At 33.1% G+C, this 24,536-nt stretch overlaps 1 protein-coding gene across 1 annotated transcript; it reads left to right on the top strand.

The window, feature by feature from the left end:
• On the top strand, nucleotides 1-24,536 carry LOC132731956 (uncharacterized). The gene is made up of 7 exons (XM_060718260.1): nucleotides 1-139; nucleotides 10,112-10,686; nucleotides 11,025-11,183; nucleotides 11,670-11,690; nucleotides 12,240-12,566; nucleotides 14,064-14,133; nucleotides 22,486-24,536. Exons 2-7 carry the CDS (start codon nucleotides 10,120-10,122, stop codon nucleotides 24,534-24,536), a joined length of 3,195 nt encoding a protein of 1,064 aa, XP_060574243.1. The 5' UTR covers nucleotides 1-139; nucleotides 10,112-10,119.

Raw genomic sequence — 24,536 nt, 5'->3', positions numbered from 1 at the left:
AAAAATACAATAACGAGGTATAAATTACATGTTAACCTGAAGGATGTAAACCTTCTTAAAAGCCATTACATTTGAGACACGTCAAGATGGCTGCAGAGAGCCCAGGATAAACATTTAACACTAGGGAGAAGAACTTACGGTATGTTTATTTTAATCAGAAATATACGCATTTTGTGATGAAGTTAATATAAAGATTATAAAAAATGAAAGGTTTACCTGAAAGTTAACATTTGAATGCTTGAGGAACAGAAAAGAGACGAGAATAAGAATAAGGTATGTATATCTACATTTCTTTACAACTTATGTGTTATCATTTCTGAATTAACCTACATGATTTTTAAGGTTGTCTTGACATGAACATTTAACAACTTTTTAGGGTTTAGATCGTACATATCTTGGTTTGCCTAAGGCATGCGAGCATTTTTGTTTGAATGGTTTTGGTCTTCAAATAATTGCATATGATATTAAACATGTGAATATCATATCATATTCAAATGATTGATAGTCAATAATTGTAAAGTATGAAATAACAATAGTTATAGTATAACACGATTTCATAGAATAGTATTGACTATTTATTGATATAAGTCAGTGGATGTTTTATGAATAGAAGAAATATCTTTATAGCCATATCGACCCATACATTAAAATATTTACCGGGAAGGTAAAATCTACTTCAGGACAAATAGAGGGAAAAACTCAACATTACAGCGACACTTTCACTGCTCATTCAAAGGGTATTCAAAAAATTATTTCTAAACCACTGTTGTCAAGGGAGATTGTATATCTTTATAATTGACGAGTTTATATTGTTGCAGTGTAAGTTCTTCGGAGAAAAGCCCTTTTGGAACAAGGGTTAAGGTGTTGTTGCCCTTTTGATGTTAAGATTATTGTGAAAGTTTACCTTATGAAATTTTAAAATATGTTGGAAAGAAGTTTTGCACTCCAAAAGAGAACTCAGCCGAGGTTACACATTATTTCAATTTTGCACGGGGAAATATTTATCATGAAAAGTTTGACTGCTTTATCATATATGCAAATTGATCTTTGGTTGTCTTTTAATATGTATTTTACCATTTACTGTCAAACCCCAAACTGTAGATTTGCCTACTTTTTACTACATTTTCATTTTCCTCTAAATCAATCCGTTGAAGTATTAAATTACAGGAGTATCCGTTAATATTTACACCGTGTTGGTATCGACCAATTAAAGCCACACGCCTAAATATGAGCCAAGGTATTTTATTAAAATCAAACTTGGAATAAATGATCTAATAGTTTCGGAAAAAGATAAAGATTCAATATTCAAGTAATAATTTATCTTATGTGCGATTAATGACTGATTTTCTGTATGTATAACACTATTTCTACTGCGATACTAACAAAGTAAGGGCTATTTCTGCATATTTTGACCTCTTTCCGGTAATTCACGTGGGTTGCAAGTCCCATTGATAATGTGTACATTGCTTCCTATAGGTCACTTCTCAAAATTATACTTTTAGATACATTTTTCTCCAAATAGATCCCTTGTAGTATTAAATTGCTGGAGGATTGTAAAGATTTACACTGTTTACACGGGCGTGTATTATCAATGAAAGTCCATTTAAGTAGTACATTTCTACTACTTTTTGATCAGGAATAACAGAGCCACCCCCAAGCACATGTAAGCCTGCTCTGCGTTTAGGACTAACAGTGAAAGATTATTTTGCGTTCATGGGAACGACCAAGGACATTCTTTATTATTTTTAAACTTTTTAATCTATAATCCTTGTTTTCAGTGTTTTGGTATTCAACATCCTCATTATTCTGTCTTACTACTTTGTTTACATGTTTATTTCTAATTCTTACGAAATCCCGTTGATTACACTTATTATCAGATTAAAGATTCTGACAAATGTCGCTTTTCGTCGTTGGAGGTCTCCACAAAAGGAATTACAAAAAGACATATACTGTAATGTAAATCTAGCATTAAGGTTCATGAAATCAAAAGAAAGTTGTCTTCACTGTACATTTTAGTTTTAATGGTTGTTATACTTCTAAATCATACCGTCTGATAATGTCTCAACGAGCCTTTAGTCCATCAGAATAAGTAGCACAATCATGAAACTTTATCATAGTTCACTTCAGTACATTGCTTTGATATATCTGAACAAAATATAATAAGTAATTCAGAGCTTCTATTTGTGTCTATTTCTCCCGGCTGGTAGTAATCACATGCATCAACGTTTGGCTTAACTTTTGATGTCAGCCTTAGCCTAGTTTGTTTCTGCTTATGTGTGAGCAAAGAAGAGACATAACGCACATGAATATAAGGTTTTCGCGTAATATATGTAATACCTGCATCTTTTGCATATATATGGTTAACCTTCATCAATCAAAGATGTTGATGGTGTGACATATCCAAGTGACTAGATTCCATCATTTATACCCGGTCAACGCCTGCTTTATGCCAAAACTAATACAGAATAAACAACACATGATGACAAAAGGACGAAAGAAGACATCAAAAAGGGACGCTACGGGGCATGCCATCCGTCATGTTATTGTTAGGTTGCCTGAGTATATAGAATATATGAAACTCGAAACCAGTTTGTAGGCTCCTGTGGGTTAAACAGTATTTACAGGAAGAAACATTAGCTCTTTTGTTCAGGACGATTTCTACATATGTTTCAATTCAAAATTGAATAACTGTTTAGCATATTCTTAGCATTTTTGAAATGGTAATACTTCCAAACTTTAAATAAACCTTAACACATTCGCTCAATATTGTCTCTCGAACCGAGACAAATTTCTACTACGTTCGTTATATTTGAAATAAGCTTGATAAAGAAAGAAACGGCAAAGAATACGTTGTGTTTACGCAAATAAAGCTTAGTTAATACAGACGGAGTGTGTACTCTGTGTTTGGGGAAAGCTTAATTAGAAAGGTAATTGCTATGACTGTTTTTCTTTGAAAAAAATACATAAAAGATTAAGGAAAAAGTTGAAAAGTTTTGATGATGAAAATTTAAAGAACATTTTAAGAAGAAAGCAAATGTAGCGAATGGGTTATATATTTTCAGATTTGAATACATGTCTTGACAATATATATTTATATTTCGGTCGGTTTTTCTTCAAAGAGATAATAAATAAGCATTAATATCTAAATGATTGGTGCTTTTTTGGTTTGAACAAAGTACATGGACCTATGACATGTCTGTTTGTTTAAAATCGCGAGAAATGTTTTGCGAATAAGAACATTTAAAGGATAATATTATTTTTTGTACGTAAATCGATCAATTAAACAATAAACTTGATCAGTCCGCTGAACTACAAAACCTTAGATCGCTCAGAGGAAGTATGATATATGCTTACCTTTCCTTAAATGAATCCGAGTTTTGCAAACACTCTAATTTCGTACACGTATAAACACTACAAATGACACGTGATTGAACATTTTAAACTCTTGTTTTGTACACTTATCAAGAAAGTTAAACACGAAACCCTAGATCATGCAGAGGATGTTTGATATATTTACCTTTACTTTAATAAATTTGGGCTTTGGAATTATAAAAGGTTATACATGGGTTTACAATACAATTGACACTTTGCTTTAAATGAATAAAATTATCTTATCTAGTGAACGTACGTACTGCAACTTTGTAATACTTCTACGAATAAAAGCTATTTTTATGATCATATAATTTTTTGCTACGTTAATAGATCAAGAAGAAGGTAAACTATATATTGCGAGTGTAATACAAAACCCTAGATCACGCAGCGGAAGTTTGACACATGTATCATTACTTGAATAAATTTGGGCTTTGGGTATAGAGTAGGTTATACGTGTGTAAATAGTGCAATTGGCACTTGATTATATTCAAGTTAAATAATCTTATTCAGTGAACATACGTTTTGCACATTTTCCTTTTTACTAAGACACGTGAAAGCTATGTTTAGCACCAACGCTTTATAACTGTAAAAGTATTGGTCAAAATGTTATAAATTTATCGAGTTTAAATAAACCACTTTGTTATAGTGGACATACGAAGACATAAAGCTCACATATTAGATAGATGCAAAAATGTAAGAACAAATATCAATATAATCAACTTATACACTTTGACATGTTCAATTAAGATTTGTTTTATTTTGTGCCAACGATCAAATGGTCAGATATATTTACTTCTTTTGTTTGAAACCGACATTTAAAATTATGTTAAGAAAGGTATTTCTCGATATATAGGAAACAGATACCTAGCATAATTACTTCTTTTATTCCTAGGCAATTTTCAAAGAACATGTTACTTTATAAGAACAATATATGTTTTATAATCGTGAGGCAATAGACAGAGTAGTAGTCTAAGTGGATAACGGTATAACATAAACGAAATTCCATGCTTATTTTATCTGAAAATAAATCAGAGTTTCTGAAGAAATTAAATTTAAAATACAAGAAACATATTGAAAGAAGTTGTTATCTCAAAAATATAAAATATTTAACTCCAATCGTCTTTACAATAATGACCATTATTTGAAAACATTGCAATTGAAAGAAGTGTTGCACGTTTTAAAGATTTTATATTTATGTATCAAACTGAGAATTATTTAACATGTCTTGTCGTAAAACAACACATTGTAGCACGCTCACAAAGACTGATACATGTTTACTTAAGTAAATCAGAGTTAAGGCACAAGTAATAAATAGAACTAATTGACAATATTTTTACCTTAAGTCTATTACGAAAAGAATATGATCAGGTTTTTTTTAAGTTTTCAATAGTGTTCGAAAAAGTTTCTGAAATTCTTCCATCGATTGATTAAAACATTATTTCGTTCGCTTAAGTATTGCCTCTAATTGATATACTAGTACACATGATATATACAAAGAAGTATTAGCAAAAAATGCTAGAAATCATTGCCATTCAGACGAGTTTTCAAACAAAATCCGTGTAATGAAGAAAGAGTTAGTATCTCTTCTCCAAATATCATTTAGCCCGCAGGAGTTTAAATACTGGTTGTAAGTTTTGTACATGAAGATATAATTTACATTTAAGATACAGATAACTCGACAAAATGTGAACTAATTGAAGTTAATTTATTTAGGCGTATAAAGTACTTTTTTTATATAAAGAACCTCGCATCCTTTTTATAATGCATACATTCTTACTATTTTGATAACCATTGTAATATATGGAGGAAAGAAAACAAAAAATGTGCCGAATATACAAAATACAAAACCTTATTTGCAAAAGTATTCTAAACCACGATCAGAAAATTTATACACAAATTTTAAAAAAAATGCCTTTCACGAAAAAATGTATTTTTCACACCGTTGTCCAAATATATAAAGCACTGAATAATATGCCCCTTCAATATATCCGAGACTTACAATATCAAATAATCAAAAGAATAATTTAAGATCGATATCTAACAAAAAAATAATTTCGTCTTACAACCCACGTACTAATCATTTTTAATGATGTATTCAAATTTAATGCCATGGTGATTTGGAATTCTATACCACTGAGGAATGTGAAAGAAGTAAACAACAAATCGTCAATATTTAAAAATAGTTTTAAAAAATTCTTGTTTAATCAAACTTTTAAACACCCTAAAGGAGCGCGTTACCCCTGCACCACGGGGAAGTTATACGAAGTAAGCCCGAATAAAATAAATGATTCTAAATTTAGAATTTCCATTTCGGGTTTATAATCCTTATTAATTTTGAAGTATTTTGTTCACGATAAACCTGTTGTTTAACACTGATGTAAATAATTTAGCGAAACTCTCCCCAAATTAGCCCGACATATATATATTCCACTTTTCAACAGTCATATTTATTTGTGTAAAACGCTCTGAAGTTTTCGGTAATTGACATCGCTAAAAATAGCATTTTGTTTACATGGATTCAATAATCGGGTGTAGAAATTGATTATCGATCGTCGTCTGCCCTAAATTTGTCCCTCTCCTAGAGTCAACATAACATCCTTACTTTATTTTTCAAAAAGTCTAAATACCAAATGTTCATTTAGGCAATAGGGGGCGTTTAATTACAATCACAATAATCTGAAGCTTAACGAAAAATGCCAAGCAACTTTTAGTTCAACTTTTTAAAAAAAAGTAGAGGTATTGTTATAGTCCTGGCGGCGTTGCCGTTGCCGTCCACAAACAGGTATTTGGATTATAACGTTTTAGTTCTTGGTGTCTTGTCTTTATACTTGGCCACAACAACCCTTGGAACAAGACCTTTCAGTAGATTACACTAACCTTGACCTTCATCTGTAAATGACCTTGACTTTCAAGGTCAAAAGTCCAAATTTTGCTTGTTCTTGCTATTATTGGCTGTAACTTTGTTATTTTTGAATGGATTGTCTCCAAATTTGAACATAATAATCTTCAAGGATAGCCCTTTAGAATAACCTGACAGACCTGTACTCATATATGATCTTGACTTTGATGGTCAAATTATTAAAATTTTCTTTGTTGAAATAAAAGCCCTGGGATAAAAATTAGCCCCGTACCAGGGGGTCGTTTTTTCCCCTTTATGTATATAGTAAAAACTTAAAAAATCTTCTTTCTACCAAGTTTAGTCAAATAAAAGTCCTTGGGTAAAAATTGGCCATGCCCGCGGGTAATGGATTTCCTTATGTGTATACATGTAGTAACTTAAACTTAAAAAATCTTTTAAAAACCCAGGGCTTCCACTAAGTTCAAAAATTTGGGAGTCAGTCATTGCAAAATCTCTGATATTGGTAGACACATTATATAGGTAAAGACTGAAAAGTGTCAGATTTTGGAAGTCACAAGCCAAAATCAGAGAGTATATGACTTCCAAACTTCCATTAATGGAAGACCTGAAAACCAAAAGAGCTATAGTTTAAATACTAAGCATGAAATATCTTCCAGTGAGTGTCTTCCAAGTTAGTTCAAATAAAAGCCTTGGGATAAAAATTGGCCACGTTGACGGAATGGGGAGGGGGGCGGCCATTGTTTTTCCCTATATGTACATTGTAAAAACTTAGAAAAAATCTTCATATAAAATCCCCAAAAAGGTAGAGCTTACAGTACGCTCAGCGCGGATTTAGCCTTTTCAGCGATACCATCGCGGTCATTTTTTTTCTAACGCGGACAAACACGGTGGAGGTCCGCGATAAAAATACTAATTTTCCCCGCGATCAACGGTGTCTAGTTGTTTCCAACGCGGACCAGAAACCGACGATTGCAGTCATGTTATCGTTAAAATCAGTCATCCGTGTTTCGCGGGATAACGCGGGGGTCAGAACAAGTAAATCTAAAAAAAAAACTTAGTCTACGACCGTGGATGTGCTTTCACTTCAAAATGAAGAATAAGAAATTTATACACAGTTCTTGCATTTTTAAAATAATTTTAAGATGATGTTTATTTTCTCACCGCCAGAACCCACGGTACACTATCCGTAAATACTTTTTTTATACCGATACCGGTATACGGCCTGGATTACTGAGGATGCCTTTTCTTTGATATAAAAGATATTTCTTTGGTTTAGGACCAACATTATACAGTTTTAAATTTTAACTGTACATTTCTCACTACATCTCCATGTTTATTTTATGTCTTGCAACAAAAATAACAGAGCCCCAAATTTTTACAATATACGATGAAATATAAATAGAGTTTAGAAATTTTACCCGTCAATCTACCAAATTTATTAGCCAACGGAAAACACATCTTTCTACAAAATTAAAACAACGTACCTCATTTTTACAATTTGTTTGATGAAATAAAGATAGTTGGTTGATAGAATTTTTTTCTTCTACATGCATATGTAAAGATATACTATGCTCAGATATGGTATCAGAAAATATTGATAATTGCTACACAGTCTCTTTGTAAATATGAAATAAACATGTTTTGACTTCACAAAAAGTTGATTTGTCATGTTTAACGCTCTACACAGTATAGGTCGTCACAATATGAATATATAGTGTCGTTAAAAAAACTGGCAGTTTTTTAAAGAAAATATCAACTTTATTGTCCCATAATAGAGAACGTAACTTCCAATGCATAGTTTATTCAATATTTTTTATTCAAATTAGACATATTCAGTAAGAATTTCATAGGTTTAAATAAATTTCTTCTAATAATTATAATCTACTAAAAGCTTTGCATAGTATATTCTTTAAATAAACGGGGTTCACAGAAAAAATAGAGGTTGCAATAACATTTGACTAGCGGTACGGGCCCGGACGCAAGCTGTTGCAACTTCTGTAATTGATGTCCAAAAACATTCTGAAATTGAAAATAAAGGCAAATAAATTATTTTAGTAGACTCTAATATAAATTCTTTACTGTACAATTACATCTATTCCATAACGTTTTAACAAGTTCCATGAACTACTTGTAAAATTTAACCGTTTTCACGATGAAAAACACCGCGGTTTACGGTGATTGAACACCGCGTTCCCCCGCAATCAACCGCAGTGTTCCGCTGGGGAAACGCTTACGGCTGTAGTTTTATGTCCGCGGTGGTGAAAATTTTCTGTCACAATATTTGAGCATATTTTGGTCTGTGATGAGCCACATCCGCCGGGACACGCAGGTTTTGCAAAATCCGCACTGAGTTTACTGTAGATATTTATCATGAAACATCTTCTAATGGGTGTCTAGCAAGTTTGTTCAAATAAAAGCCCCTGGTTTAAAATTGGCCTTGGCCCAGGCGCCTATATATAGGTAAGTGATTTCAGGGCCATCATGGCCCTCTTGTTTTAACCTTGCCATCAAGATGTGGTCTCAAGATTGCGGCTAAATGGCAGTCATACAACAGAATCTAATTTTTTACTTATTCTTTTGAGTTAACAACCCTTTTTCTTGAACAAACCCAAAATGTTCCTAAATGCTTTGAATGTTTAGCTTTCTTTTTGTCCCAACAATTTTGTTTTACACCAATTTTTAAGTGTTAAGATAATTATGGGCATAGACTAAAATGTAGACATTTTTGAATGATGAATCTCGAATCAAAAGATAGTTCAAAGTATAATGATAATTGATTTAGATCTATCGGATTTTTATTTGACAAAATAATCTTCAAAATTCAGATTGTTTCGTACATATAATTATTTCATTTTAGCACAAAGAAATAAGTTTTTTTCTGAAGTGCAAATACAGCTACCATACAGTAGTTGTCCTTTTACTAGCCACAGTATTGTTTTAGACATGTCCTTTTGACAGGGCACCTGTTTCCGTTATGTTTAGTCTTGATTTTTGTCATTCGACAGGTACTTGAAACAAACTATAAGTAATGTTCTATAAGGGCTATATACTATAGTAATTTCTAGACTTTTTTATATGCCCGAAAGAATTTCGGGAATATTATGTTATACCCCCTGGCGCCCGTCAGTCCGTACGTCCGTCCGTCTGTCCGTCCGCACTCACAGGAGAGTAATTATGTGGCTAGAGGGACAATAGGTAACCGATTAGTTGATAAGGGAAAGTCAAAAATGTAGCAGGGATGTTGCTATGACAATCCACCCGTAAAATAATAAAGACTTTAGTAAATTGTTTAATCTGTACTGTATATTTATGGAAAGTAGAATTATAATTGAATTGATTTTGAGAGTTGTTTCTTATTTCTTTTATGGTTTGTAAAGTTTCATTGCTTATAATTCCGAAGAAAAAAAGACAGGAAATATGTCTCGAGGTGACGCCTAACATGTCTTCCAAGTTCTACTTAAAGTCTCTTCCTTTATCCCTAAAACAGCTTGACGGAGAAATAACTTCTGACCCTGCTCAAGCCCTGCCTTTGTATCAACTTTTATCTTGACACAGATTGAAATGTGATTTCAAATTATAGAAATTAATTGCAGAGACATAGAAATGGTTGAATTAATTTTGGTCGCTCAACGTAGCCCAAATAATATCTATTTCTGTCTATGACCATTTCTAACAACAAATCTCAGTTGAGCAATCTGGGGCCAATATGGCCCTCTAGTGATAGTAGCAATGCCTTCATTATGAGTTAAAGTTCATGTTCCCTTAACTGGACCCAGCTTTCAAGGCATACATGTACAAGTGTTCGTGATCAATCATAGTTAATGTTGGTTTTCCTTGGATTCTTACATATTGTAGCTAAAAAAAATTTGTTCTTTCTAGAAATCAAGATGGCACATGAAATACATTTAAAGAACAACAAATACCGGCAGTGGGTTAAGGCTGGCCTAGGCTTGGGTTATCTTAAAGAGGGACTTGCGCCATTTTGTGATGACATAGGAAGACAGCAACACAAAGATATTATAAACAAAATACAACAAACAAAGACTCCTCAACCAAACGTACCATGCAGCGCCTGTCGGATAACAGCTCTCCAGCCAGACCATGTCCGAGTCTCAAAAGGGATATGTCCCCTCAATCAAGATAAATGTAATTGTTGCTTTCCTAATAAAAAGAGACCCTGTCCAAACAATGTATGTGGTGCCATCTATGACAGCATTATACAGTATCATGCATCAATGCCACTGGCACCTTTTTGGAAAAACAGTGATGTCCAACAGTGGTCGACAGAACCGTGGGAGGTTTGCAAATGTTTTATAAATGCTCCTGGGTACAAGGACAAGACATCAGCAGACGAAACTGATTGCACTGGGTTGCTTCATGTTATCATAAATAACAAGTACTTTCATAGTCATATTGGAGGCAATGTTGCAGGACCAAACAATCTTTTTTCAAAGGTAGATTTAATCATTTAATGATTTATATACTTTAATTATAATGTTCTTTTATTTCTGTAGAATGTTGGGGCTTTTCTCTATGTGAAAAATTATTCTTGATAACTCAAGCACATTTGATCCTTGATTACTAAGCCTTATTTATTCTGGCATATTTTGCTGTTCCTTTGCAATGATGTTGTTAAATAATGTAGATACCGTAGAATTTTACGCTTCATTGTAAGGTAACTACTATGTTAATACAGCAACAAAGCATAAAAAAGAATGTCCATTTAACTCTGAGTGTAATTAAGTGATACACCCCTATAAATATGTTGTTTTATTTGTTTTTCATTCAATAGGTACGTCAGTACAGAAACATGATTTTCCACTCAAGCAGTATGGAATTAGAGGAAAGCGATGCAAATACTTACATAGATGATATGATAACAGTTCTACAAGATAGTAAGGAACTTGTTCATCAACCAGCTGCACAACAAGCTGTACTGAAACTCCAAGATGTAAGTGTACATAATAAATTATAAGTTTGAAACCTTTAAAGAGTTAAATTATCATAACTTGAAATAAGCACATTTTACTAAATTTACAGGGTTAAATAGAAAAAAGTGCTCGAAGTGGTTACTTCATTTTAGTCAAATTTAAGTAACAACTGCCTTAAGTTAACTTATCTTGATGAAATCAAATAAAATTACCCACAAGTGTAAATATGAAGAATACAGATCTAAGCTTGTTAGTAACAGGTAAGAAAAACAAATGGTGAAGAAAATAGAGAATTCTGGCAATCAAATGACTATACCACACATCCTGCCTTAAAAGCAGATTTTTGAAGCCCTCAGAAAAAGTATGAGTTAAAATAAAAAACAATTGAGATAATTTTGAAATTTAACCTTGCATATAATTTGTTACATAGAAGAGTAAGTATTATAACTCACATAACTTCATTTTTTATGAAGGAAAATATAAAAGAAATTGATATTTTTCATTAGCTGAAGAAGAAGGACTTCATTTTATTTCATGCTTTCCAGTGTTTTATTGTAATATATCAGATGATTATATTCTGATAAACCACTAGTGAAATTTATAAAATATAATTTTCACAGTAGCCGGACTATATCTGAATGCGGATGAATAGAAAATCATAAGGAAATGGAATAAAAGGCAGAAATAAATGCTGTCATGCATAAACTTTGCTTCTTTAGGAAAAGAAAGTCGATGTCACCATACATCATATTAAAAATGTAACAAAATTAGACAAAATTTAACAGAACTATATTTCAAAATTAATGATGTGACGTCATGATGTGATGACGTCACAAAGGAAAATGCGCGACGTTACGCGGCAAAATCAGTAAAAAATACTTAAAATCACTTAAAAAGCATGAAATAAAAAGAAAATTTATTTGTTTTACATATAAGATTGAAATATATTTCATTCGTGAACACCAGCTATTATAATTTCACTCGTGGCTACGCCACTCGTGAAAATATTACATCTGGTGTTCACTCAGTGAAATTATATTTCAATCTTACATGCAAAACAAACAAATATCCTCTATATAACTACTGTAGACTTTGATGAAATTCTGGGACAAATCAATGAAGAAATGAAAAAAGTTCTAAATTCAATTGATGATGCTGCAACTAAACAGGAATACGATGATCTAAAGAAGAAGTTTATAGAATTTGAAACCAAGATGTCAGAAGAAAAGGATGGGGAAAAGCTTGAAAATGAAAAAGAACTTAAAGATCTTAAGAAAACGATCACAGAACTTGAATCACAAATGGTCCAGGAGAAGAAGGAAAAACTCGAGATGGAAATAGAACATGTCGATTTAAAAAAGAAATTTACTGTCCTAGAGACTCTTGTTGCAGAACAGAAAAAGGTAAAACAAATTTCCTTCTGCTTGTTAGCTAAACGATATATGTTACACCTGTATCTGCATCTTTGCATTAAAGAAGATAAAGATAATATGTTAATTGTAAAGAAAAAAAAATTAAGTTCTTGTGGCAAAAATATTAAAACTAATAGTATCTAGCCAATTAACGATAACTAGAGTTTGGAATGAGGTATTGTAATCAAACTTGGTATATCGCAACCTTATGTGGAAACTCAGGTTGGTATTGCATTTGGACCCCCTGGGGTCAAGGTCACCGTTACTAAAAATAGAAAAATTGTTTCGGATAATAACTAGAGTTAGGAATGAAATATTGTTATCAAACTTAGCATAAAGGAAGCTTATATGAAGACCTGGGTTGGTATTGTATTTGGGCCCCCTGGGGTCAAGGTCACCGTTACTTAAAATAGAAAAATAGTTTCTGGACAATAACTTGAGTTAGGAATGAGATATTGTAATCAAACTTGGTGTATAGCAAGCTTATATGAAGACCTGGGTTGGTATTGCATTTGGACTCCCTGGGTTCAAGGTCACAGTTACTAAGAATAGACAAATGGTCTCCGGACAATAACTAGATTTAGGAATGAGATATTGTTATCAAACTTGGCGGATAGCAAGCTTATATGAAGACCTGGGTTGGTATTCCATTTGGACCCCTAGGGTCAAGATCACCGTTACAGTGTAAAAATAGAAAAATGGTTTTCTGGACAATAACTAGAGTTAGGAATGAGATATTGTAATCAAACTTGGTGTAATTTTTAGTAGGCTTATATGAAGACCCTAGCTGGTATTGCTTTTGGGACCCCCTGGGGTCAAGAACAAGGTTACTGTTACTAAAAAAAGTAAAATGGTTTATGGAAAATAAGTGGAGTTAGGAATGAGATATTGTCCGTGGCCGAGTGGTTAAGGTCATTGACTTCAAACCACTTGCCCCTCAACGCTGTGGGTTCGGATCCTGACAGGACTTTGGATTCTTTCATGTGAGGAAGCTATCCAGCTAGCTTACGGAACGTCGGTGGTTTACTCAGGTGGCCGTTCATGCCTGGAATAATGCAAGGAATTGTGCATGAGGTCTTTCTTCAACAGTATAGCTTGAACGTCGCCAAATGACCTCTACTGTGTCGGTGTGACGTAAAACCCAAAACAAACAAACAAACAAACATTGGAAATAACTAAAATATTTCATGACAGCTGCTTTTTGTTGATAAATTTTTTACCTGAATCTTGTTTTCCCTTGTTTTTAATTAATTAAAATTTTTCTTCTGTTGAAATTTCCCCTTGAATGAAAAATATTTGAAAAATCATGCAAAATTCCCCTCCTGCATGGACCCTGGCCCAAGTCTCAAAATGCTGAAGAGAGCCCTTTTAGCATAAGTGATTAAATGGGGCAATTTATGGTGGTAATTATACTTAAGTTAATAATATATTGTTGATTATTTTTGTACCATAATTTTTTGGAGTAAAGTAAATGATTTGTTTTTGCAGGAAATGGCAAAAATTAAGACAGAAACCTCCTCAGGTAAAAGTCAGACAGATTATGATCAAGCCAAGTTAGGTGAGTGAATATTTGTTTTGATGGTGTATATACAAGTGTATGACATTTGTTAATTAAAAAACAAGTAAAGGTCATTGTTACTTTGTAATTTTACAAGTTTATAATGATAAGACTCTAAATTATATTTTTATGATGAAATTCATGTAATTAACATTTCATTATACCCTACCACATTATATGGTTGGGGCTATACTGGAATGACTTTGGTCATTGTTTGGTCATTCATTTTCATATATTCGTTATATTAATATTATGTTGATATGTATTATAAGCTCACCAGGACCGAAGGTTCATACTGAGCTATCAGCTAGTATCAAAGGGGATACTGCGGTGTCCGTCATAATGTGTCAACAATAATCTTCTTCTCTGAAACTGCTGGGCAGATTTACTTAAAATTTGGTCTGTAGCATCCTTGTGCCAGTCACACTTGAATTTTGCTCATGTTATTTAAACTGGCCCCTTTTAGGGGCCACTAAAAAGCTAAAAATAGAAAATATCTTTTGAACGTCTATTTCTACAGAACTAATTGATGGATGTTTATTCAAAGCTTTGTCTGTAACATTCTTAGGTAATATTTTATCAAGTTTGCTCATATTAATTTGATAAGCCCCTTTCAGGGGTCATTGGAGCTAAAAAATAGAAATACCTTCAGACATCTTATGGAACTAATTGATGGATGATCACCAAAACTTTTTCTGTAGCATTCTTATGTAGTATTTTTATCAAAATTTGCTCATATTTAATTTGATTAGCCCCTTTTACGGGCAGCTAAAGCTAAAAAAAGAAATACCTTTAAACTTCTATTTCTACAGAACTAATTGATGGATGATCACCAAACTTTGTCTGTAGCATTCTTAAGTAGTCTTTTATCAACTGTGATCATATTAACTTGATTGGCCTCTTTTAGGGGTCATTAGAGCTAAAAATAGAAAAAACCTTCAGACATCTTATGGAACTAATTGATGGATGATCACCAAACTTTGTCTGTAGTTAGGTAGTATTTTATCAAATTTGCTAATATTAATTTGATTAGCCCCTTTTAGGGGCAGCTAAAGCTAAAATAAGAAATACCTTTTAACTTCTATTTCTACAGAACTAATTGATGGATGATCACCAAACTTTGTCTGTAGCATTCTTAAGTAGTCTTTTATCAAGTTTGATCATATTAACTTGATTGGCCCCTTTTAGGGTAATTAGAGCTAAAAATAGAAAAACCTTCAGACATCTTATGGAACTAATTGATGGATGATCACCAAACTTTGTCTGTAGCATTCTTATGTAGTATTTTATCAAATTTGCTCATATTAATTTGATTAGCCTCTTTTTAGAGGCAGCTACATATGTAAAGCTAAAAAAGAAATACCTTTTAACGTCTATTTCTACAGAACTAATTGATGGATGATCACCAAACTTTGTCTGTAGCATTCTTAGATACTCTTTTATTAAGTTTGCTCATATTAATTTGATTAGCCCCTTTTTGGGGCCACTAAAGCCAAAAATAGAAAAATCTTTGAACATCATTTCCTACTGAAATAATTTAAAGATTATCACCAAACTTTGTAGCATTCTTAGGTAGTCTTTTATCAAGTTTGCTCATATTAATTTGATTGGCCCCAATTAAGCTAAAGCTTAAATGCCCCAGATCATGGGATTTCTTAAAATTATTGTTTAAACATATTCTATAGAAAAAAATTGACAATGAATAATTTTTTCCAACACTGAAAAGCAGTTGTTTCTGGTGAGCGACTCAGGGCCATCATGGCCCTCTTGGGGCCATCATGGCCCTCTTGGGGCCATCATGGCCCTCTTGTTTATATATTTGTGTGACTGTAATGAATCATTTATTACAAAACCCTAGCTGTTGTCATATAGATAACACTTTTTGCTTACACAAAAGTTTGTTTTATTCAAGACCCACTCTACCAAATGCATGGACCGCTACACCACCAAAAAACTCAAAAATTTTCTTTAGGAAAATAGTGTTCTAACTTACCTCATACAGTACCCAATACATTTTACAAATAAAAATGTAAATGTTTGTACTTTGCAAAAAAAAAAAAAAACAATTTAAAAATAATCCATTGCCCACTTGCCCTGCAAAGTTGAAAATTGGCTGGGCAAGTTAGTCAAGATATTCAGTTCATTTTCACAAAAAAAAAATCCATTCTTTTTTTCCCTCTTTTCTGTAATTTTTAGCTCACCTTGCACAAAGTGCAATAGAGTTTTTAGGATGGCCAACCAAATGGCGTCCGTCCACATTTTATTCAGACGACATCATCTACAATTCCACTTGGCCAATATTAATGAAACTTGGCAGGAATACTCATCGTATGAAGCTCTATCAAGATTGTTCAAAGAATGCCATTCCATGCTAAACTCTGGTTGCTATGGCAACTAAAAGAAAAACTTAAAATTTCTTATACTTCAAAATGGAACGGGCTAGAGCTTAGATATTTCTCACAAGGCATTAGCTTGTTAGTTCCTACAAAGGATATTCAAATTATGGCCTAAAGCTGAAAATTGGTCTCTATTTTGGGAGTTAAAGTGTTTTTTTTTATTGCAAGGTTATATAGACTTTCTTTGTAGGGATAAATTGAGACAGTGTATCTTGTATTATTTGTCTCAACAGACATTGTTATGAAGATTTTTCTTTTAAAGCATAAGAAGGATGAAAAGTTTGTTGAATGTGAATGTTAATTCAAAACAGAGTCGATCAGAATAGCACACATTTGAGAGCTACAGTGAAGTTGATTTCCCCATTGAATAATGGATTTTTCCATTAATTTCGTTATATCATCAGAAAGGAAGACTGTGTCATTTCCGAAATACAATTGTAAAATATTTCGGTTCTTGACAATGACTGGCACATTTTATTGTGCATGAAATTGCACAAAGAAACGAAAGTGAACAAAAAATGTTGTTTTTTTCCCACAAAAATTAGTTGATTAAGATAAAAGTTTAATTTACAGAACGGATATTACATTTTTTGTCCTTCCGGTTTGCGGGAAAAATCATATAGCAGCTAGCTACAGCGCACCTACTGATGAACGAATTATGTCATAATATTTCATTCTGAGAACAAACATACGATTCGAATTATCAAATAATGCATATCAAATCAAATCAAACCAACAATTTTGCCTAAGAAAACATCTGTATCAATCTGACCTCGAGTTGAGATTATAAATTATACTAAACCGGAAGTACATGACGAAACGTCCACCAATTAAGAAAATTGAGAAATTTTGTAACATAAACTCGTATTTCACAACAAAGAAGTGAAGATGAATACAATTATCGGTGTGCTTCGTTGAAATAGGTATTTTGTTAACTATTTATTAAGTTTAAAGGCATGACATTCTGTATTTATGTAAATATCACCTCCCGACGTCCCGTGTTATGATTTATAAAATTATACATGTACACATGTGTTATTGACCTCAATAAATGTTAGTGAAAATGGAAAAATAATTATGGGAATTATCCATGGTGCTAGTAATACTTAATTATCTTTATCATTTTGTTAACTAAGCAAGAAAAATACGTAATTTTAAAGTAACTTAACCTCACAATATTATCAATTTATACGGGCAGCACGAAATACCCAAATATACCCAAATATACCCAAATACACCCAAATATACCCAAATATTGCCCAAATATACCCAAATATTGCCTAAATATACCAAAATATTGCCAAATTATACTAAAAATAAATGTTTTATGCTAAAAATGTGCTGTTTCAATCATGAATACAATATACACTTTCACTAAGATATAATCAAACATACCCAAATATACATTTTCCTATCATTGTGTTTTGAACCAAAATACTGTATATGTACTCAATTTCAGCTATTTTTTTTAAATAAGATGGACACTTGCATGTATATGATATGAAATTTCAACAAAATTACACGTTAAAAATGTTAGTGTAGACAACAAATACCATATCCATATCTTGATTTAAAATTGCAAGTACATTCATAAAGAACCTATATATATATTAGATAAGCAAATGTCACAACTATTATTTCCTTACAACATCTTTACTGTCCATTTCAACGGAATGAATAAAAGTTATAGCAGGCTAAGTCATATTATTTTATAAATATTTATTTATTTCTCATTATAATCTATATTTTATGCAAACAAAAATAAATATTGCTATATTTGGGTATATTTGGGTGTATTTGGTTATAATTGGGTATTTCGTGCCGCCGATTTATACTTGAAAATCTTCTCAAACAGTAATTTTTGAATTCATTATTGAAACATGAAAATGGTTCATGAAGAGATTCAAAGAGAGGAAAAAACTGAAATGACTCATGAAAATTTTGGTCAAACAGTCTGCCACTTGAAATGTTTACCTTCCTGAGATCCCTGCTAATTGTTGTTGTTCTTTTTTTTTAGAAAGGGTGTTCTGAATTATGATAAACCACAGATGCTTGGGCCAACATGATACCCCTGAGTAAACACTATCAAAAATATTTTGATATTTAAACACTAATGGGATATCTGTTACAACTATAATACTGGTTTTCGAAAAAAAAAATCATATAATACTGTTTGCCATCCTGTATTGAGGCTTGATTCTTGGCAGGCAGGCGAAATGGTTGGGCTATTTTTCGTAACAGTTTTCTCAGCAACTACTTATCAGAGCCTCATGATATTTAGTTTGCAGCATTAACACATTGTCCAATACCATGAGATTCGATTTAAGGTCTGTCGCTTATCCACTTCATGTTTACTGACTTAGTTAAATTCATAATAATTGTCAATGGTATGAATATTTCGTAACAATTTTCTCATTAGTTTAGTTCATAATAATGGTCAATGGTATGAATGTTTTGTAACAATTTTCTCAGCTACTACTTATTACAGCCTCTTGATGTTTGGTATACAACATTGATATGATTTCAGGTATGTGGCTCATCCACTTAGAGTTTTCTGACCTAGTGAAATTTTCAGCAGTAATTGTAAATGGAAGGAAATTTCCGTAACAGTTTTCTTAGCAACTACATATCACAGCCTCTTGAAATTTGGTATTGTGACTGCAAAGTTCAGGTCTATCGCTTATCGTCTTCCAGTTTACCGACTTAGTTAAATGTTCGATATGAATGGTCAATTGTAGGAAATTTTTGTAACATCACAGCCTCAGGAGTCATGTTATTTGGTATACAAATGTAACCCGGCGATTTTTGTCTTTGGCCCATTTTTATTGAAGTATGATCCAAATTTGTACTTCGTCTTGTTTATGATGATGTCATTGTTAAAATTTTCATGATGTAAACACGCCACAGGGAGTGTATTTTTAGCAACCTGTACATTAAAGAAAAGAAAAAAGAGGTATTTCTAAACACTTGTTTGCATTCCTGTTGCTGTCGGCCAAAAATACATTACATTTGACACTAACCTTTAAATGACATGAAAGCATTTTATAAACCTGTTGTTTTTTTTTTTAAAAAGGAAAATAATTTATAAGATCTATTACTAAGGTGAGCGATATAGGGCCATAATGGCCCTCTTGTTTCTTTTTAAGATTTTTAATAGCCAAACTGTTATCCTGATTAAAAATTGAATAAAAAATGGAATTGACAAGGTTCCAGTATAAAAAGAAAAAAAGAAAGCTTTACTTTGCAGATGTACAGTAACAATGAATATGGGCCATTTGTGAAAGGTTCCATTTTTAGTTGCCAGTACTTTTCCCAACTACATGTAGAGTTATTGCAAACCCCAATTTCAGACCGCACAGGACAACGCTTTGATGTTTCATATCATATCAAGTACTGTGTAATCATTTGTATATGTTGACATGAAATTTCGTGGTTTTATCAAACTGGCATTTTCTTGGGTTCTTAAATTTGTGGATTTTCATTTTCTTGTAAAAAAAATATTAGCAATGGAAAGTATTATTTTTCACTTAATCACCGCGCTGTGTTACTTACCACGTGTATATAACACAGATCTTGTCAATAAAATTAATCCTTGCCTCTGGGAGTAAGACAGTAACTGCCCATAATTGACAGCAATTAACACGTTTGTGTGACATGATATGCAGCTCCATTGGAAACACTGCCCCTATAATTCGCCAATGTAAACATCGCATAAATAATACGTCATCTGTCACTTTTTAACCAGCGATTTAAAAAGTTTACGCCCTGAAATGGTCCAAAACTACACACTACGACGGTGTAAATTGATATGCATATAAATTAATACGAGTAAGTGCCTCAATACTGTTAGATATGTATGTGTGTATCTAGTAAAAATACGGAAGCTTCTTAAATATTTTAGGAATAGCAGTCACATAAATACATATTGAAATTTATTTAAATGGATCATATAAACACTAGTCGTGTAAAGTTTTATCGGCGCTAACTAATGCACTGGGTTTCCATATTTACTGGATTATGTCACGTATTTTGGCTTACACAATCAAATAGCCTACAACGATCAAGTAGTCCCTATGATGACATTTGTGACAGCAAACTGAAGACATACAATGGATTTTAAGCTCACCTGACCACGAAGTGGTCAAGGTGAGGTATAGTGATGGGGCTATGTCCGGCGTCCGTCGTCGTGCGTTGTGCGTCGTCAACAATTGGGGTGTTAACAGTCTAGCAGTCACGTTTTTGATTGGATCATTGTCAAACTTTGTCAGAATGTTTGTCTCAATGAATTACAGATCAAGTTTGGGTTATCTCCGGTCATAAACTAGGTCACAGGAGCTAAAAATAGAAAAAGCTTGTTAACACTCTACTGGCTGCAGTTTTGATCCAGATATTCTGGAAATATGTCAGAAAGGTTGCTTTGATGACTTCTAGATCAAGTTCAAAGATGGGTCAGCTCCGGTCATAAACTAGGTCACAGAAGCTAAAAATAGAAAAAGCTTGTTATCACTCAATTGGCTACAGTTTTGATCCAAATATTCTGGAAATTTGTCAGGAAGGTTGTTTGGATAATTTCTAAGTCAAGTTCGAAGATGGGTCATCTCCGGTCAATAACTAGGTCACAGGAAGTAAAAATAGATAAAGCTTGTTAACACTCTGGTGACTGCAGTTTTGATACAAATATTTTGGAAATTTGACAGAAGGTTGTTTTGATGATTTCTATGTCAAGTTCGAAGATGGGTCATCTCCGGTCAAAAACTAGGTCACAGGAGCTAAAAATAGGAAATTCTTTATAATACTGTAGTGGGTCCAGTTTTGATCCAAATATTCAGGAAATTTGTCAGAAAGGTTGTTTTGATGATTTCTAGGTCAAGTTCGAATATGGGTCGTCTCCAGTTAAAAATTAGGTCGCATTGCCCAAATTTGGAAAACCTTTTTAACACACTAGAGGTCACATTTTGGCCAGGATGCTTGTCTAAGACATTGCTTGGATGCGGTTGATGGGTCAGGGGAGCGATCCAGGGCCATCATGGCCCTCTTGTTTTTCAAGTTTCTTAAATATTGCAATACTAAACTACTTATCGATTTAATTTGTCACTGACCTGATTATTAGTATACATTCATACCACAAAAATCGGCCGGAAAAGCGCTGACTCATGTTGTGATATATGGAACAGAGACATGGTAAGAAGTATATGTTGAGATAAAATTTCGTCGGGACTTAAATTCGTAGATTGACCTATCCACGAAAACTACGAAAATTTGTGCCCCGCGAATATAAATGATTTCACAGTGTTATGTTTCATTATGAAGAAAAGAACACAATAAAAAAACCGCGTCTAATTTTTATCCGTAGCATATCTCCTACATCCATGGAGGAATTGTAATGAATTTTAATAGAAATGTTAACCATTATGTGAAGATGTGTCTTGTGCATTAAACAGACCTCTAGGTCAAAGGTCAATGTCAAACTTAGAGGTCGTTGAAAAAAGTTTGTCCAGAGCAAAACTTCTACATGCATAGAGGGATTTCAATATAACTTGGCACTAATGTGAGTCAGAGTGTTGCGCACAAAATTTAGTTCGCAGCGACTTAGGTCAAAGTCACATTTAGGGGTTTAAGTTCAGGAAAAAAAAACACATGTCTTAATGTACAGATACTTTCCAGATATTGCCCAGAGCATAATATCTCCTATATGCATGTCTATAATGCCCACACTTCTGTCAAATGTTTCTGTGGTTATTGCGACAATGTTGCCCTTGTTTGGCAGGTGATTTTGTAGTGCCTGTCTCTTGTCATAAACTGTCATAGGCTGTTTAATGTTTGCTGACTGGCTGATTGATCTTTATAATTCAAGGAGGCCATCAGTGCTGTGTTCATTTCTTAAATATATTTCTGTATTATTTATTCATTGATTTGTCCATAACAATTTGATGTCATTTTATGATTTAAATTACAGAATGGCGAGAAAAGCTGATTGAACAGTATCAAAAAACCCTGCTGCAAGTTCCTACAACACCTTTACAACCAAAAAGTGAAAAATGTAGCTTTAATGAGATTTATATTAGGCCCAAAATAACGAGGGAAATAATACGAGAAAAGGGTGAGACAAAGGAGGTGGAGGTTAAAACAATGTCAGAAATCTTTACAAAGGATGAAGTCCCCAAAAAATCTGTATATGTTATAGGAGATGCAGGGTCAGGTAAAACTAGTTTTTGTAAATATCTGGTCAACTGTTGGTGTTTGGCACACAGTGAGGAACATGAAGCCGACAATGAAAATGAAGATGGCAATGGTAAACCTGAAGGGAACAGTGAAAAACATGGAGATGACAGTAAAAAACATGGAGCTTGCAATGAAAATGAAGATGGCAGTAGTAAACCTGAAGGTGACAGTGAAAAACATGAAGGTGACAATGAAAATCAAGGAGGTGTCAATGAAAATGAAAGTGGCACTGAGGAACAAGGAGGTGATAATGAAGGACATGAAACACATGGAGCTGGAGGTGTCGATGAAATTGAAGATGGCAAAGAGAAACACAGAGGTGATTTTGAAGAACATGAAAAAAGAGGAAGTGACATTGTAAATAAAGAGGTAAAGGGGGCACATAGTGGAGACATTGAAAACGAAGAGGGCAGTAAGACACATCAAGGTGTTATTGAGAAACGAGGGAATGAAAAACATGTGGGTGACATGAAGAAAAATGGAAGTGACAGTGATGACATTCAAGATAACAACGATGACTTAGTACACTCCGAATCCCACAATGATGACTCTGATGGTGACTCAATGCCTTCCGAATCTAACATTTATGACTCTGATGATATTTTAACAGGCTTTAAATTTGACAGTGATGGCTATGTTGATAGATTAAATGACTACATATTCGACAGTGATGACACTGATGATATCATAACAGACTTTAAATTTGATAGTGATGGCTCTGATGGTGACTTAACAGACTCTGAATTTGACAGTAATGATTCTGAATATGATAGCAAAAATTATGAACTGAAATTCAATGGTGTAATAGAGATGAAGAAATTTGATTTTGTATTTTACATCCCTCTTAGACAGTATCGAAACATTGACACTATCGATGAAATGCTTCAAAAACGTTACCAAATGAAAATGTTAAACACACTTCTGGAAGAGGAATCCTCTAGAGTTATAATTTTGCTTGATGGCTTAGATGAATGGTCCTCTGAAAATGTCCCAGGACATAGCATCTTCAAGAAGTACACAATATTAACTACTTCGAGGCCATGGAAATTTCATACATTAAGATCTAGTGATGTGAAGATTGAACAGTCGCTGAATCTGAAGGGTTTTGATTTTAGATGTGAATGGGAAATGGTAAATAGGACAGTTTCACAATTAAATATAAAAAGACATTCTAGTAAAGAAGCAAGAGATTGTAGGGAAAAGCTAAAAGAAGAGTCTCTGGAAAGTTTAAAACAGGTACCAATTATGCTACATCAACTGATATGTCTATGGTTTGATGGTAAACTCGATAAAACCTTAAGATGTGCCATCTACACCGGTATGTTAGAGTTATTCTTCACCTGGAATGACATGAAAACTACAGGAACAAGTACTAGACTTATGAAGAGTGCCCAGAAAGTAGATCTTCCTAAATATTTAGCCGATAAAACTAAATTAAGATTAAACCGCCATTTCATTTATGAAGTGTCACAGTTGGCTTATGAGACACTATTTAATTGTCCGAAGGATAAATCCTTGACATTTGACATTTGTATGTTTGATGAAGTAGAGATATCAGATGAAGTAAGAGAAAATTGCTTGAAACTTGGAATAATGACAGAAGATGAATGTCCAAGTTTATCTGTATCAGAACCACCAAGCTCATTGTTCTCTTTTATTCACAAATCAATGCAAGAATTTCTGGCTGCAGCGAATATTGGTATCAATTTTAATATGAAATTGGGTTCGTCAGATAGTAAAGGAAATGAGGAATTAGCCAAGAAGTTTATAAAAGAGGTTTTTTAG

Source organism: Ruditapes philippinarum, unplaced genomic scaffold (genome assembly GCF_026571515.1).
Source record: "Ruditapes philippinarum isolate M1 unplaced genomic scaffold, ASM2657151v2 ctg3008_1_1_1_1, whole genome shotgun sequence".
NCBI classification, from domain to species: Eukaryota; Metazoa; Mollusca; class Bivalvia; order Venerida; family Veneridae; genus Ruditapes; species Ruditapes philippinarum.
Note: the sequence above shows the minus strand (reverse complement) of the source record. Positions and strands in the feature narration are given on the sequence as shown.

Bases quoted from the DNA above. Each gene is read 5' to 3' on its own strand.
- LOC132731956 (XM_060718260.1), top strand. From the start codon at position 10,120: ATGGCACATGAAATACATTTAAAGAACAACAAATACCGGCAGTGGGTT. The intron at 11,184-11,669 runs GTAAGTGTACAT...ATTTTTCATTAG, and splicing joins CTGTACTGAAACTCCAAGAT to CTGAAGAAGAAGGACTTCAT. The intron at 11,691-12,239 runs TTATTTCATGCT...AATATCCTCTAT, and splicing joins TGAAGAAGAAGGACTTCATT to ATAACTACTGTAGACTTTGA.